The 15,467-nt window shown below is 48.7% G+C and overlaps 2 protein-coding genes across 2 annotated transcripts; both read left to right on the forward strand.

Annotated features, from left to right (window-relative positions):
- Positions 1–1,689: 1,689 nt before the first annotated feature.
- Positions 1,690–2,682, forward strand: LOC308519429 (olfactory receptor 10H5-like; the record flags this gene model as incomplete). Its single annotated transcript, XM_081091416.1, has 1 exon — positions 1,690–2,682. One exon carries the CDS (start codon positions 1,690–1,692, stop codon positions 2,680–2,682), a length of 993 nt encoding a protein of 330 aa, XP_080947542.1.
- An 11,792-nt stretch (positions 2,683–14,474) lies between these two features.
- On the forward strand, positions 14,475–15,467 carry LOC308519428 (olfactory receptor 10H2-like; the record flags this gene model as incomplete). The annotated part of the gene is made up of 1 exon (XM_081091415.1): positions 14,475–15,467. One exon carries the CDS (start codon positions 14,475–14,477, stop codon positions 15,465–15,467), a length of 993 nt encoding a protein of 330 aa, XP_080947541.1.

A 15,467-nucleotide genomic window follows, 5' to 3' on the forward strand; every position in this document is an offset into this window, starting at 1 on the left:
ACCCCTTGTGTGTTTGTCTTATGTAATCTTCACAACAACCCTGTCAGGTAGGGGTTATTATGACCAACTTCCTTTAAGAGATGAGAAAACTAAGAATCAAATAGACTAAGGAATCAACCCAGTGTTGTTGAAGCACTGTTTTAAAAAACTTCTCAAAAATGTTTACCTCACACGGATAACATGTAGAGTTTTTGTATGAAAAGAACAAAGCCAGCCCCTGACACTTACTAAGCCTTGCCAACAGCAGTCCAGGCAGATTGGAGCACAGGGATCACAGAATTTGCATTATCCTTTCAGAGGCGAACTCCGACCAGCACCAGATTTTTCCATCCAAAAATTATATTAAAGATCCCACCGTATGGTGCAACTACTATGGCAAACAGTATGGAGGTTCCTCAAAAAATGAAAAACTAGAACTGCCTTATGACCCAGTGATTCCACTTCTGGGTACACAGCCAAGGAAGCCAGGACGAAGCCGGGGCTGTGAGGGCCGAGCCCCTTGCACAAATTTCATGCATCGGGCCTCTACTATTATAATAATTATGTATGGTGCCAGGTGGGCGCTGGAAATACCAGGGGGAAGGCTTTGTAACGTATGTGATTGTCTAACCACTCTGCTCTACACCTGAAACTAACACAAAATAATGTTGAATATAAACGGTAATTAAAAATATAATTGAAAAAACATATCCCATTGCACTGGTCGGGTGGCTCCTCAGTTGGTTTGAGTGTCATCTCATGCACCAAAAGGCTGCAGGCTCATTCCCAGTCAGGGCACATACCTAGGTTGCATGTACAATTCTCAGCCAGGCACATACAGGAAGCAACTAATCTATGTTTCTCTCTCTCTCTCTCTCTCTCTCTCTCTCTCTCTCTCTCTCTCTCTCTCTTTCTTCCCCTCTTAAAAAATATCCTTGGGGGAGAATTTTTTTAAATCCCATAATAATAATTTTTTAAAAGACTGAAGAATTGCTTTCTTTTTAAATTTCTGTTCCAATTTAGAAAAATGACGAGGGGCCATGACAACTTCTAAAGTGGGGTCTCTGTGACTGCAGAACCAGCTCAAACTGGTCCTATCCTGTTTCTAACCACCGCTCACCAGTAACACCTTTGAACCATCCACTGCTCACCCCACAGAACCGAAGGTGCAGAACATGACTGGAACCTAAGTGCTGGGATCCTTTAAGAGGTGAAGGGGCCATTGTCCTTGAAGATCTCGTGCTGAAACCTCGTAAATCTTGCCCCACAACCTGGATCGAGTAGACTGATTCGAGCCTGGCCTCCTGTCTCCTTGCTGGCTGAGCTCACAAATAAAAGCGCTTCCTTTTCTCAAAGCCAGTGCCATCGTTTTGGCTTCTATGCACGTCGGGTAGTGACCCCTTGTCCAGTACCAGCTCCATCCAGGTGGAGCTGAATAGAGACCCTGAGTTCCTAACAATGGGATTTAACAGTAGTAGTAATTATTATTATTATTATTTATTGAATTCCTACTGTGTGCTATGACCTGTGGTAAGCATTGGAAATGCATGATCTTACTGAAACCTCGAGTGGCTCTGTGAAGCACAGGCCATTATTATGAATGTTATTTTTCAGATAAGCTAACCATGACATGAAGACGTGGAGGAGCCCCTCAGGGAAGCCCTCCCAGGTAGAACTCACTAGAGTTCTCCCCTCTCTCCCACACCAGGCATGACCAACATGCTGGGTCTGAACCACACCTCCGTGTCTGAATTCATCCTCATCGGCTTCTCCCCCTTCCCCCACCTTCAGCTGATGTTCTTCCTGCTCTTCCTGCTGATGTACCTGTTCACGCTGCTGGGGAACCTGCTCATCATGACCACCATCTGGGGCGAGCGCAGCCTCCACACGCCCATGTACCTCTTCCTGTGTGCCCTCTCCATCTCCGAGATCCTCTACACCTTCGCCATCGTCCCGCGCATGCTGGCCGACCTGCTCTCCACCCACCGCTCCATCGCCTTCGTGGCCTGTGCCAGCCAGATGCACTTTTCCTTCACGTTTGGCTTCACCCACTCCTTCCTGCTCACGGTCATGGGCTATGACCGCTACGTGGCCATCTGCCACCCCCTGCGCTACAACGTGCTCATGAGTCCCCGTGGCTGCGCCTGCCTGGTGGCCTGGTCCTGGGCTGGTGGCTTGGTCATGGGGCTGGTGGTGACAATGGCCATTTTCCACCTCCCTTTCTGTGGGCCAAATGAGGTCCACCATTTCTTCTGCCATGTGCCACCTCTTGTGAAGTTGGCCTGTGGGGACAACGTGTCCACTGTGGCCCTGGGCGTGGGCCTGGTGTGCATCACAGCCCTACTGGGCTGCTGCCTCCTCATCCTCCTCTCCTACGCCTCCATCATAGCCACCATCCTGAGGATCCCCTCGGCTGAGGCCCGGCAAAAGGCCTTCTCCACGTGCGCATCCCACCTCACTGTGGTGGTCGTGCACTATGGCTTTGCCTCTGTGGTCTACCTCAAGTCCAAGGGTCCCCAGTCCCTGGAAGGAGACACCGTGATGGGCGTCACCTACACAGTCCTCACGCCCTTCCTCAGCCCCATTATCTTCAGCCTCAGGAACAAGGAGCTGATGAGCGCCATGAAGAGGACCGTCCTCAGCAGGCTCCTTCTCCAGAGCTCCCGAAGGGGCTGGTTTCACGGCAGGGAATGTGGTGGGTGAAGACCCTTCAGTCTTCTGTCTGTAAAATGTATATATTTATGCTTCATCTGTGATGAGCCCTATATGTGAACTCCCCCTACCTCCACCCTTAGCAAGTGCTCTGTAAATTCAAGATGTACTCTCCCCTCTCACTGTTCCCCTGGCCCCCCCCGCTCCCCAATCTGGTTGACCTCGTTCCTCTTTGATTCACTGGGATAATGACCTCCCCAATATTGACCTTGTGTGTCAACTTCTTCCTGTTTCCTGTGCCTGAGAGTGGCACAGAGGAGGGGATGCCCACATCACCATTTGGGGTATATACCTGCCCCCCAGTGGACTTAATGAGTCAGATGGTAACTCCATGTTTAATCATTTGAGAAACTAACTGCTAGACTGTTTTCCAAAGTGGCTGCACCATTTTACATCCCCGCCCCCCCCCCCAGCAGTGTAAAAGGATTCCCATTTCTCCACATTCTCACCAACACGAACTTATCTTTTTTATTGTAGCTATTCTAGTAGTAACTTATTGTGGTTTTGATATGAATTTCCTGATGTCTAATGATCCGTATGATCTTAAATGCTTAACACATATCAGTTCTTCTATTTCACAAGGGAGGCCAAATTAGCTCCATCTTGAAGATGAGAACACTGAGATATAAAGAGATTAAGTCTGCCCTGCCCAGGTGGTTCAGTGGTTGAGCGTCAACCTATGAACTAGGAGGTCACGGTTCGATTCCCCGTCAGGGCACTTGCCTGGGTTGTGGGCTTGATCCCCAGTGGGGAGCGTGCAGGAGACAGCCGATCAATGATTCTCTCTCATCACTGATGTTTCTATCTCTCTCTTCCTCTCCCTTCCTCTCTGAAATCAATAAAAATATATCTTTAAAAAAAAAGAGATGAAGTCTGTTAGCTAAAAGTCTTGCCCCCATAATGGTCAGAGCTGGGGCTCAGAAGCATACACAGGGGAGGCCCATCTTTTCCAAGAAGGAATAAAGATCTAGATTGAAAAGAGAAGACCAATGTTAGCTGGCAGCAATGAGATGAGCCCAAAGCGATAAATATGCTGTTCTCAGGTGGTTAAGAACGGAGGAGACATGTCATAAGCTGGACAAAACTGGCTTAGGGTCTCTGGCTGTAGATGCACTGATATGGAAGTGTCATGTTCAAACATGAAGCCATTTGCCCTAAAGAAAAGTGTGGCTCCTTTTAAAGCCAGGTTCCTGGGTTACATCATGAAGATCTAACATTGTTAATCAGAAGTATCCGGGAACATTCTTTGCCTCCCCTATAAATTGTGAAGGGCTCCCAGAAGATAAGACTGTCTCTCTTGAGTTGTCATGTGTGAGGGATGTTTAAGTGGCCCGCAAGCTGAATGATCACCCCTCCGCTGATAGCCGTAGGCCACAGTACAAACTGCAGTGTGGTTGGCATAGCCCTTCATCTCCAACTCTATCCTCCAGCCCTCTCCAGCTCTCCAGCCCCACTAGCTCCCTGGCTGCTCCTGCAATAAACCAAGTGCACTCTGACCTCAGGAGCTTGGCACACGCTGCTGCTTCGACCCGGAGCACCCTTTCCTTCCTCCTACACATCCCGAGGTCTGACCTTAAACGGCACCTCCTCAGTAAAGCCTTCCCTGATTTCCTGTGCTCTTTAGCTAATCACAGATCTGGAAGCATCTTGAAATATGCTGGTTGTCCTGGAAAGCAGGTAAGAATGCATACTGTATGAATTTGACAGAACTGACGGCAAAGGGGGTGTCTGGCTTATATCTGAGTGTGGTTCCCTGTATCATCAGAGAAAAAAACAACTTGTTCTCATTTGGTTGACCAACGTCAACGCCTTCTGACATTTAAATAAACCTTATTTTACTCCTTTAGTTGGTATCGGTTGTTTTGTACGTCGAAAACAGTCTAAAAGGTTGAATCTAGTGAACATGTGTTGTTTCTGTAAGTGGCGTATTCTAGGCCCCACGGGGTGAGGCAGGGCTGTGAAAACGCTGTATCGTATGCTGTCTTTATTTCAAATGTTGATATGTTATTCATCAGGAAAGTTGTACATTAATTTTGATTTTTAAAAATATTTCATGACATGTGAATTATCTTGGTCCCTACATTTTTTGTGGCCCCTTAAATTTAGTAGTCAAGGTGAATGCCTCATTGCCTGACCCCAGATTCCTTCAGACACCCACACACCCCCCCGCCCCCACAAACAAAAAAGCACCTTGCATTTCTTTTCTCTCAAAGGACCAATAATAGAAGCCATCCTTAGCTTATCTGGCGATGGCAAATAGGAATAAATGCCAAAAGGCGGGTGCAAATAGCCAGGGTTTGGGGGTACTGACCCTCCACACCACAGCCCAACCCCTCTGTCCACTAGTGTCCGCCAGGACCTCCCAACCCCCAGAGACCCTATCCTCCTTCCCCTCCATTATTTAGCTTCCACTTCCTGAAGTCCCCCAACCCCCGCATCCCCAGCTGTTTGTCATTCCTGCCTAATGGTCCCCTCGGTGCCACATTCTTTGGTTTCCCCAAGGCAGGGCCAGAGCCCAGAGAGGTGATTAAAGGACCTGGAGAGCAGAGCATGGCTGTTGCTGGGGAGATGTCCAGACTTTAGGGGCCCCACCTGGGCTAATTATAGCCACCCCCCCACCCCCCGGTTTCTATGCGAAGCTTGAGAGATGCAGTTGCGGCCTTCACCTCTCCTGTTCTGCTCTTCCCAAGTGTTGACCCCACCCCCTTGCTTGTGGATGGAAGTCCGGTCCCCCTCAAAGATGTGTCCCCCCCCTGCCCTCCTCTGCCCCAGGACCAGCTGCCTCTGTTCAACAGCCACAGGGATCTCTGTGACGGGAGAATATAAAGGGTCACCTCTCTGCTTATAGCCTTAGGATGCAGTGCAAACCCCAGTGTGGTCCCCTCCGTGCTCATCTCCACCTCTGTCCCCCAGCCCTCTCAGCTCTCCAGACCCACTTGCTCCCTGGCTGCTCCTGCAACAAACCAAGCACGCGTGGGCCTCAGGAACTTGGTACCTGCTGCTGCTTCTACCTGGAGCACCGGCTGCTACACATCCTTAGGTCCGGCCTTAAACAGCACCTCCTCAGGAAAGCCTTCCCCGATTTCCCCACCCTGAGTCACCATCTCTACCATAAGCCCTAATAGCAACTCCTTTCTTTTTTTCATAGCTTTCATCACAATTTATCATATATTCATTAGGGTGATTAGTGGTTTAATACCCACATCTTCCCCTCTCAAATGCAACGACCGAGGTCAGAGGTCATGTCTAATCAGTTCAACATTGTATCCCCTCCCTCCTCCCGTGGTGTCTAGAAGAATGAAGGGAAGTAAAGTCAGATGTGGGCTGGGATCACCACTCACATGGGGAGTTCAGATTTTATTCTAGTCTCACTGAGAAGCCATTGGGGGTTTTAGGCAGGGGAGGGACATGATCTCCCTCTCGATTTCTCTAACAGCTCTGCGGAGTGCGGGCTTGAAGGGGTGGGGTTGGAGGGTTGAAGACCAGCTGTGCAGGCCTCTAGGGAAGAGATAGAGGTGTAATAGCCAGCCCAGAGGGGTGGTGGTGAAGGTGACATAAGAGGCCAGAGTTGAGTCTTAAGTGATGGAATCCAGATGGTGTTGGAACAGCTGTGCAGAGGAGTGGGGGTGGTGGAGATTCTGGCTGAGATGGGGGGATGGTCTGGCAGAGGGAAGGTTGGCATCACTAAGATGGGAAGGTTGGCATTTGCTAAGATGGGAAGGGAGCAGGCCAAGCAGGCAGGGGAGAGGGGGGACTCTAAGACACAGCCCTAGGAGAATGTGTCCTCCCAGGCTCGGCTTCAGCTCCCCGCTAGGAAGATGGTCCACTTCCTCCTGTGGCTCTCCTATGACCTAGTTCTGACCATAAGGAGGTGGGTGTCTGTACCCAGCTCTGCCTTTCCCAAGACGGAGGGATCCTTTAGTGCTAGGCGATGGCAGAGTTCTCTTTGGGTTCTCAGATCCAAGTTCCTTAGCCAGGGCTCAGTGAAGATGTGACAAATGGATGACAGAAGGAGGGAGGGAGAAAAGGAGAGAAGAAGGAAGAATGAAAGGAGGAAAGGAAAGAGGGAGGGAGGCAAGAAAGGAGGAAGAGAGGAAGGAAGGAAGGAAGGAAGGAAGGAAGGAAGGAAGGAAGGAAGGAAGGAGGGAAGGAAGGAAGGAAGGAAGGAAGGAAGGAAGGACGGAAGGAAGGAAGGAAGGAAGGAAGGAAGGAAGGAAGGGAAGGTTCGTTCTCAGGGCCCCTGCTATCCTTCTTGAACTTAGAGGACATCACATCCCACACCCCTAGGCTCCTGGGAGAGACCTGTGGGAACCCAGCCCTGGGCTGTCGCCCTCAGAGATAAAACTCCCTCCCCACCCACTGCTGCCACCCTCCCCGCCACCCTGCTCCCAGGCCAGGCTTCTGGCAGGCGTCCCCCAGAGAACAAGGCAAGCAGTGCTTCTGTTTCCAGGGCCCTTTTCCAGGAACACGTGACAAGGGCTATGGGAGCTGGAAGCGAGAGGGAGAGGCATTCAGACTACGGAGTGGAGAGCCCAGAGGAGCAGAGTAAGGACCTGGCTGAGGGATGGACATGGGGAGTGAGTAGGGTGGAGAGGGGATTCTGCAGCCTCAGCATCTAGCCCCAGGCTGGGTGAGCCAGTCTGGGTTCCTGTCCCCCACAGCAGCCATGCTCACCAGGTCCAGTCCTAGGCAGGGAGTGGTCTTTGTGCCAGGGTGAGGGAGAGGGCAGTTTTGAGCCAGAAGGGTCACATTGGGTGTGTCACATGCATGTGTGCACCGCCTGTGCGTGCTTCTGACGGCACTGAGTGTGTCTGTGTCCGTGTCCGTGTCCGTGTCCGTGTCTGTGTCCATGTCCATGTCCATGTCCGTGTCTGTGTCTGTGTCCGTGTCCGTGTCTGTGTCCGTGTCTGTGTCCGTGTCTGTGTCCGTGTCCGTGTCTGTGTCCATGTCTGTGTCCGTGTCTGTGTAGTTGTGTGTGACTGGATTTGTTTCTTTTGGCTACTGTGGCAACGTGCTACAAACCAGTGGCTTAAAACACCAGGCATTTATTCCCTCACAGCTCTGGAGGCTGGAAGTGCAAAACGAAGGTGTCGGCAGGGCCATGCTCCCTCTGAAGGTGCTGGGGGAGGATCCTTCCTTGTTTCTTGCAGCTCCTGGTGGCCCTTGGCGCTCCTTGGTTTGTGGCTGCAACACTCCAGTCTCTGCCTCCATCTTCCCATGGTGTTTCCTCTGTGTCCCCTTCTGTTCCTGTGAGGACACCAGGCATTGGATTAAGCCACAGTGGTCCTCAACCTACCTAATGCCGCGACCCTTTAATACAGTTCCTCATGTTGTGGTGACCCCCAACCATAAAATTATTTTCGTTGCTACTTCATAACTGTAATGTTGCTACTGTGATGAATCGTAATGTAAATATCTGATATGCAGGATGTATTTTCATTGTTCGTGACCCACAGGTTGAGAACCGCTGGTTAAGGGCTCACCTTAATCCAGTAAGATCTCACCTCTGTCCATATGTTATTCCATCTGCAAAGACCCTATTCCAGCTAAGGTCACATGTTGAGGTTCCAAAACCTGTGCCCCTGAGCCAGTGCTCAGCCCTGTCCACTTCTGTGAGAGCAGGACCTAAACTGGGGGGTGGGGTGGGGTAATTCAACCCACCACAGTACCCTTGCTGTGTGTCCCCGGCTTCTCCCGGGCCCAGACAAGCTGCAGGCGGCTGGGCAGCGCTCGGCAGATACATGCAGGGAGAGGGTCTGCTTCTGGCTCAGAGTTTCCTGGGCGTCACTGTCACTGTGTCTCAGAACCTATGCACTGAGCCTGTTCTCGGCTCTGTCCGCTTCTGTGAGCCCAGCCGGGGCTTGGGCTATGGCCAGAGGCACAAGCAGGGAGAGCTGAGTGGGTGGAGTAATGTCCCCTCGAAGAGGACGGGCACAGGGACAGGATCTGGGAGCCTGGCTTGGGGCTCTGGCTGGGAGCCTGGAGCTGGGATGAGGGCGCTGGCCCTTCTCCTCCCCGAAGTCCAGGCTGTGCAGGTGCCTTGGAGAGCCCTCCTGAGCCTCCTGCCCGGAGGTTGTCCTGGGAAGAGTGGCACAGGAAAGCGCCAGAGAGCCCTTTGTGTGTGTGTATTTGTAACATTTGGGTATTTAGGAACTGGCACCCTGGACCTGGTTTGTGGCCAGAAGAGAGGAGGAGGCGGGCTGAACCAGCGATCAAGGACAGGGGCCGAAGGGCATCCGCAGAGTCAGAGGAAAGAGCCTGGAACTGGGGCTGAAACCCTGACTGTCATGGCGCCAATAGGTGTCACCTGCTGGGGGAGGATGAGTGCCACCAGCCCAGCAGTGACCATGAAAGATGCCGGCAACGCCAGCAGCATGTCTTGAGAACATCCGCTGTTGAGCACTTGGTATCCAGTTCCCACAGAGAACCTGCGAGGGCAATTCTCTGCTTGTCCCATCTCACGGTAGGGGCTGGGATTTGAACCCTGGGTCTGCATGACTCACCACCTGCGTGTGTCTCAGGGAACAGAATAGATTCTAGTAGCAGGAGGAGGCGTAGAGGAAGGACGATGGGCAGGCACTGCTCCAGGAGACAGGGCTTGAGGCCAGAGCCAGGGCTGGGGCCAGGGCACGGAGAGGCATGTATGAGGGACCCCATCTTGACACTCGAGCCAAATTGTCCATTTTCCAAATAGGATTCTGGGGCCTCCAAGCCCTGGCGGGTAGTGGTTCTGAGGGGACAATCTTCTAGGGGGAAGTGGAAGGGGACTTAGTAATATTGGGAGTAAACCAGGGCATTTGAAAACTTGTTACCAAATATATATATGGTATACATGATTGGTATATGTATGTATCATTGATATATATAAGTATGAATATATATATTCCCATTTGTTTTGGACTTAAACTTAGGAGCTTTGAGTAAATCATGATTTTCACAATGATCTTGTTCTATTTGTTCCCGTTTATCATTATGCCCCACTCCTTTCCCCACCCCCAACAGGCAGCGTTTTAATTTGTTCCCTGTGTGTCCTTCTGCTTGTGTGAATCTTATAAAATGTATGTTGCTGCACAGACGTTCTGACTGTGGTGCGTTATACGGAGCTGGAGGCCTCCTATTTTTTCCTAATTTTAAACCCAGTGCTGTGTTTGTAGGAACCATCCATATTGCTATGTCAGTCTTGTTTTTTCCCCTAAATGTTGTTTAGGGCTCATGGCGCACCTCCACCAGATTTGAATTCTCTACTCCCACAGACAGTGGGGTCTCCCAGACTGTCCCCCACTCTCTGCCAACACAGACGATGCTGAAGTGAACGTTCCTGACCGCGTCCCCTCGCTGACCTGTGTGTTTCATTCAGAGGGAGACGCAGGAGCAGTGTTTGCGGGGCTTAGGGTGAGTGCTCCCTTCATTGGCCATGAGCCCCCAGGTACCTGCTAGAAGGACTGAATTCACTCATCTTCGCATCAGGGCCAACACATCACAGCATCCAGCTTTCCCATGTTTGCTACTCCAACAGGGTGATGCGGTGCCACGCTGCTGTGTTAAACTGCATTCCTCTAACTGCTAATGAGCAAGGGCAGGTCTCCGTTTCCTGTTTGCCTATTGCGTGTCCTCTCGGGCACATCGCCTGTGCCTGCCCCATTCCACTTCCTGCATAATTCCAGCCTTTTTTCTCATTGGTTTGCAGGCATTCCTTATAGACTCCAGATATGAATCTCCTGTCCGTGTTTATTGAGATACAAAAGTCTGCACAGGTTTAATGTATACATTTTGGTGATTTTGGACATATGCCTACACCTGTGACACCATCACCACAATCAAGGTCATACCCTCACCTCTGACAGGTTTCTTGTGGTTCTTTACTTTTCTGTGTGTGAGACACCTAACATAATGTCTGCCCTCTTAACAAGTTGTGTTCATTGAAATAGATTTGACATATAACGGTGTAAATTTAAAGTGCACATGTTAATTTGATACATTTACACATTGTAATGTGATTGCCACTGTAGTGATAGCACCTCTGACATCACATAACTACCATTTCTTTTATGTGGTGGGAATAAGTGAAATCTATTCTCTTATCAAGTCTGATGATTGTAATACAACATTGGCTATACTCTGAACACAATTTGAAGTGCACATCATCGTTTTGTTAACTACAGGCTCTGTGGTGGACAGCAGACCTCTAGGACTCACTCAGTGTTGCAAATATCTTCTTGCCCTCTGTCATCTGTGAACTTCATCCATGATGCTAATATGATTTACAATTTTGATGTAGTGAAATTAAGCTTTTTTATTTATGATTTGTGTTTTTTATTTCTTTTCAAAGACCTCATTTCCTGTCCTTAGATCACGAGGATTCCACTATACTTTCCTGTATTAGCTATGTTTTTATCTTTCAATTGGTTTATTAATCCCTCTTGGTCCTCTCTTTGAACAGAGCACTAATTGAAAGCCCAGTTTTTGTTTTTGTCTTCATAGAAAGATACTCTCCTCTACAGCATCTCCTGAGCAATTTGTCATTTTCTGATTTACCTGTGGTGTGAACCTAACCATATGTGAGTGGCTCCATATCTGAAGTCTCCATTCCAAGCCACTGGTCTGCTTGTCTTCCGTTGCAATAACCCTACATTGCTTTATTTCCAAGACGTTTGTAGAATTCTCAGATTCTCAGAAGGCAATTTCCCCCACCGCCTTTCACTCTCCATGTCAAGGTTGACTTAGTTATTCATGGATCATTATCTTTTCATAGATATTTTAGAATACGTTTATTATCTTTCTCAAAAAATCCAACTGAATTTTTTTTTTAGAATATCACATTGAATGTAGAGATTAAATTTGGGGGAGAATTAACACCTTTATGATATTGTCTTTCCATTTCACCCATTTATTTATATTATCTGCTGTGTTTTCTATTAATTAGAGGTTTAATTGTTCTCTGTGGAGGTCTTGTGTGTGCTTATTTAAGTTAATTGTACATACTTGATAGATTTGGTGCTACTTTGGATGATGCCTTGTTTTCCTAAACTATTTTTCTCTTTAATTTTAAACTTACAAAAAGTTGCAAAAACAACACAGGAAATTTTTGTGCTCCCCTCATTCAAATTCCTGAAATGTGAGCATCTTACAGAACCCCGTGCAAGGATCAGAACCAGGAAATTAACACTGGCATAATACTACACAGCAAACAGATCTTCCTGGAATTTCCCCACTGATGTCCTTTTCCTATTCCAGGGCACAATCCATTTCATTTAGTCATTTCAAGTGTTATCATTCAGCTCTTAGTATTTCTTAATTTTCTGTTTCGCCCAAAGATTAGTGAGTCATATGTCACGATGCCACTGTCAAAGGTTCGGCCTAATATTTGTGCTCCAAGTACATGGGAGCTTTCGGGTACCCTCTTCACACTCATTTCCAAATGTTTTGCAGTGTGGTCAGGTAACCTGGGTCTTTGCAATATTGGCACCTGGAAATTTACCTAGACTTCCTTTATGCCTCACACAAGGTCCTTTTTGGTGACAATCCATGTCCTTACTGTGTTGTTGGTTTTTGTCTCTCTCTCTGTGTGTGTGTGTGTGTGTGTGTGTGTGCTTGGCTTAGTGAATAAGAGCAAGTGCATATTTTTGTGTTTGTATATGTCAAATATACATATGTAGGTGTATGTATATATTAGATATTTTATTGATATATTTACACATAGCTCAGGTATTAAATAAAGTGACAGAATTAAGTTCAAAACAACAGTAATGACCAAAAAGATAAATGCATTAAATGCACCAGTTAAAAGAGAGATACAACCATAGGTTGCTACATTTTTTACTTATTTATTTTTTTATTGATCTCAGAGAGGAAGGGAGAGAGAGGTAGAAACATCAATGATGACAGAGAATCATTGATCAGCTGCCTTCTGCACACCCCCTACTGGAGGTTGAGCCCTCAACCTAGGCCCTTGACAGAAATCAAACCCAGGACCCTTCAGTCCACAGGCCGATGCTCTACCCACTGAGCCAAACCAGTTAGGGTGGTTGCTACATTTTAAGAGAATCCAATTCTGACTATGTATGCCTGCCCTCAATCCTAACTTTCCATTGTTTATTCCAGGCGCTGTGGAAGACCCCTTATGTGTTTGTCTTATGTAGTCCTCACAACAACCCTGTCAGGTAGGGGTTATTATGACCAACTTCCTTTAAGAGATGAGAAAACTAAGAATCAAATAGACTAAGGAATCAACCCAGTGTTGTTGAAGCACTGTTTTAAAAAACTTCTCAAAAATGTTTACCTCACACGGATAACAGGTAGAGTTTTTGTATGAAAAGAACAAAGCCAGCCCCTGACACTTACTAAGCCTTGCCAACAGCAGTCCAGGCAGATTGGAGCACAGGGATCACAGAATTTGCATTATCCTTTCAAAGGCGAACTCCGACCAGCACCAGATTTTTCCATCCAAAAATTATATTAAAGATCCCACCGTATGGTGCAACTACTATGGCAAACAGTATGGAGGTTCCTCAAAAAATGAAAAACTAGAACTGCCTTATGACCCAGTGATTCACTTCTGGGTACACAGCCAAAGAAGCCAGAACGAAGCCGGGGCTGGGAGGGCCGAGCCCCTTGCACAAATTTCATGCATCGGGCCTCTACTATTATAATAATTATGTATGGTGCCAGGTGGGCACTGGAAATACCAGGGGGAAGGCTTTGTAACGTATGTGATTGTCTAACCACTCTGCTCTACACCTGAAACTAACACAAAATAATGTTGAATGTAAACTGTAATTTAAAAAATAATTTAAAAAACAATTGAAAAAAATATCCCATTGCCCTGGTTGGGTGGCTCCTCCGTTGGATTGAGCATCATTCCATACACCAAAAGGGTGCAGGCTCATTCCCAGTCAGAGCACGTACAGGAAGCAACCAATCTATGTTTCTCTCTCTCTCTCTCTCTCTCTCTCTCTCTCTCTCTCTCTCTCTCTTTCTCTCTCTCTCTTCCCCTCTTGAAAAATATCCTTGGGGGAGAATTTTTTTAAATCCCATAATAATAATTTTTTAAAAGACTGAAGAATTGCTATCTTTTTTAATTTCCGTTCCAATTTAGAAAAATGACGAGGGGCCATGACAACTTCTTAAGTGGCGTCTCTGTGACTGCAGAACCAGCTCAAACTGGTCCTATCCTGTTTCTAACCACCGCTCACCAGTAACACTTTTCAACCCTCCACTGCTCACCCCACAGAACCGAAGGACCAGAACCTAAGTGCTGGGATCCTTTAAGAGGTGAAGGGGCCATTGTCCTTGAATATATTGTGCTGAAACCCCTTAAATCTTGCCCCACAACCTGGATCGAGTAGACTGATTCGAGCCTGGCCTCCTGTCTCCTTGCTGGCTGAGCTCACAAATAAAAGCTCTTTCTTTTCTCAAAGCCAGTGCCATCGTATTGGCTTCTATGCACCTTGGGTAGTGACCGCTTCTCCAGTACCAGCTCCATCCAGGTGGAGCTGAATAGAGACCCTGAGTTCCTAACAATGGGATTTAACAGTAGTAGTAATAATAATTATTATTATTTATTTATTTATTTATTGAATTCCTACTATGTGCTATGACCTGTGGTAAGCATTGGAAATGCATGATCTTATTGAAACCTCGAGTGGCTCTGTGAAGCACAGGCCATTATTATGAATGTTATTCTGCAGATAAGCTAAACATGACATGAAGACGTGGAGGAGCCCATCAGGGAAGCCCTCCCAGGTAGAACTCACTAGAGTTCTCCCCTCTCTCCCACACCAGGCATGACCAACATGCTGGGTCTGAACCACACCTCCGTGTCTGAATTCATCCTCATCGGCTTCTCCCCCTTCCCCCACCTTCAGCTGATGTTCTTCCTGCTCTTCCTGCTGATGTACCTGTTCACGCTGCTGGGGAACCTGCTCATCATGACCACCATCTGGGGCGAGCGCAGCCTCCACACGCCCATGTACCTCTTCCTGTGTGCCCTCTCCATCTCCGAGATCCTCTACACCTTCGCCATCGTCCCGCGCATGCTGGCCGACCTGCTCTCCATCCACCGCTCCATTGCCTTCGTGGCCTGTGCCAGCCAGATGCACTTTTCCTTCGCGTTTGGCTTCACCCACTCCTTCCTGCTCACGGTCATGGGCTATGACCGCTACGTGGCCATCTGCCACCCCCTGCGCTACAACGTGCTCATGAGTCCCCGTGGCTGTGCCTGCCTGGTGGCCTGGTCCTGGGCTGGTGGCTTGGTCATGGGGCTGGTGGTGACAATGCCCATTTTCCACCTCCCTTTCTGTGGGCCCAATGAGGTCCACCATTTGGCTTGTCATGCGCTTCCACTGTTGAAGTTGGCCTGTGGGGGCAACGTGTCCACTGTGGCCCTGGGCGTGGGCCTGGTGTGCATTATGGCCCTGCTGGGCTGCTGCCTCCTCATCCTCCTCTCCTACGCCTCCATCATAGCCACCATCCTGAGGATCCCCTCGGCTGAGGGCCGGCAAAAGGCCTTCTCCACGTGCGCGTCCCACCTCACTGTGGTGGTCGTGCACTATGGCTTCGCCTCTGTCATCTACCTCAAGTCCAAGGGTCCCCAGTCTCTGGAAGGAGACACCCTGATGGGCATCACCTACACAGTCCTCACGCCCTTCCTCAGCCCCATTATCTTCAGCCTCAGGAACAAGGAGCTGATGAGCGCCATGAAGAGGACCGTCCTCAGCAGGCTCCTTCTCCAGAGCTCCCGAAGGGGCTGGTTTCACGGCAGGGAATGTGGTGGGTGA

Source organism: Myotis nattereri (genome assembly GCF_964212035.1).
Source record: "Myotis nattereri genome assembly, chromosome: 5".
Lineage (NCBI taxonomy): Eukaryota > Metazoa > Chordata > Mammalia > Chiroptera > Vespertilionidae > Myotis > Myotis nattereri.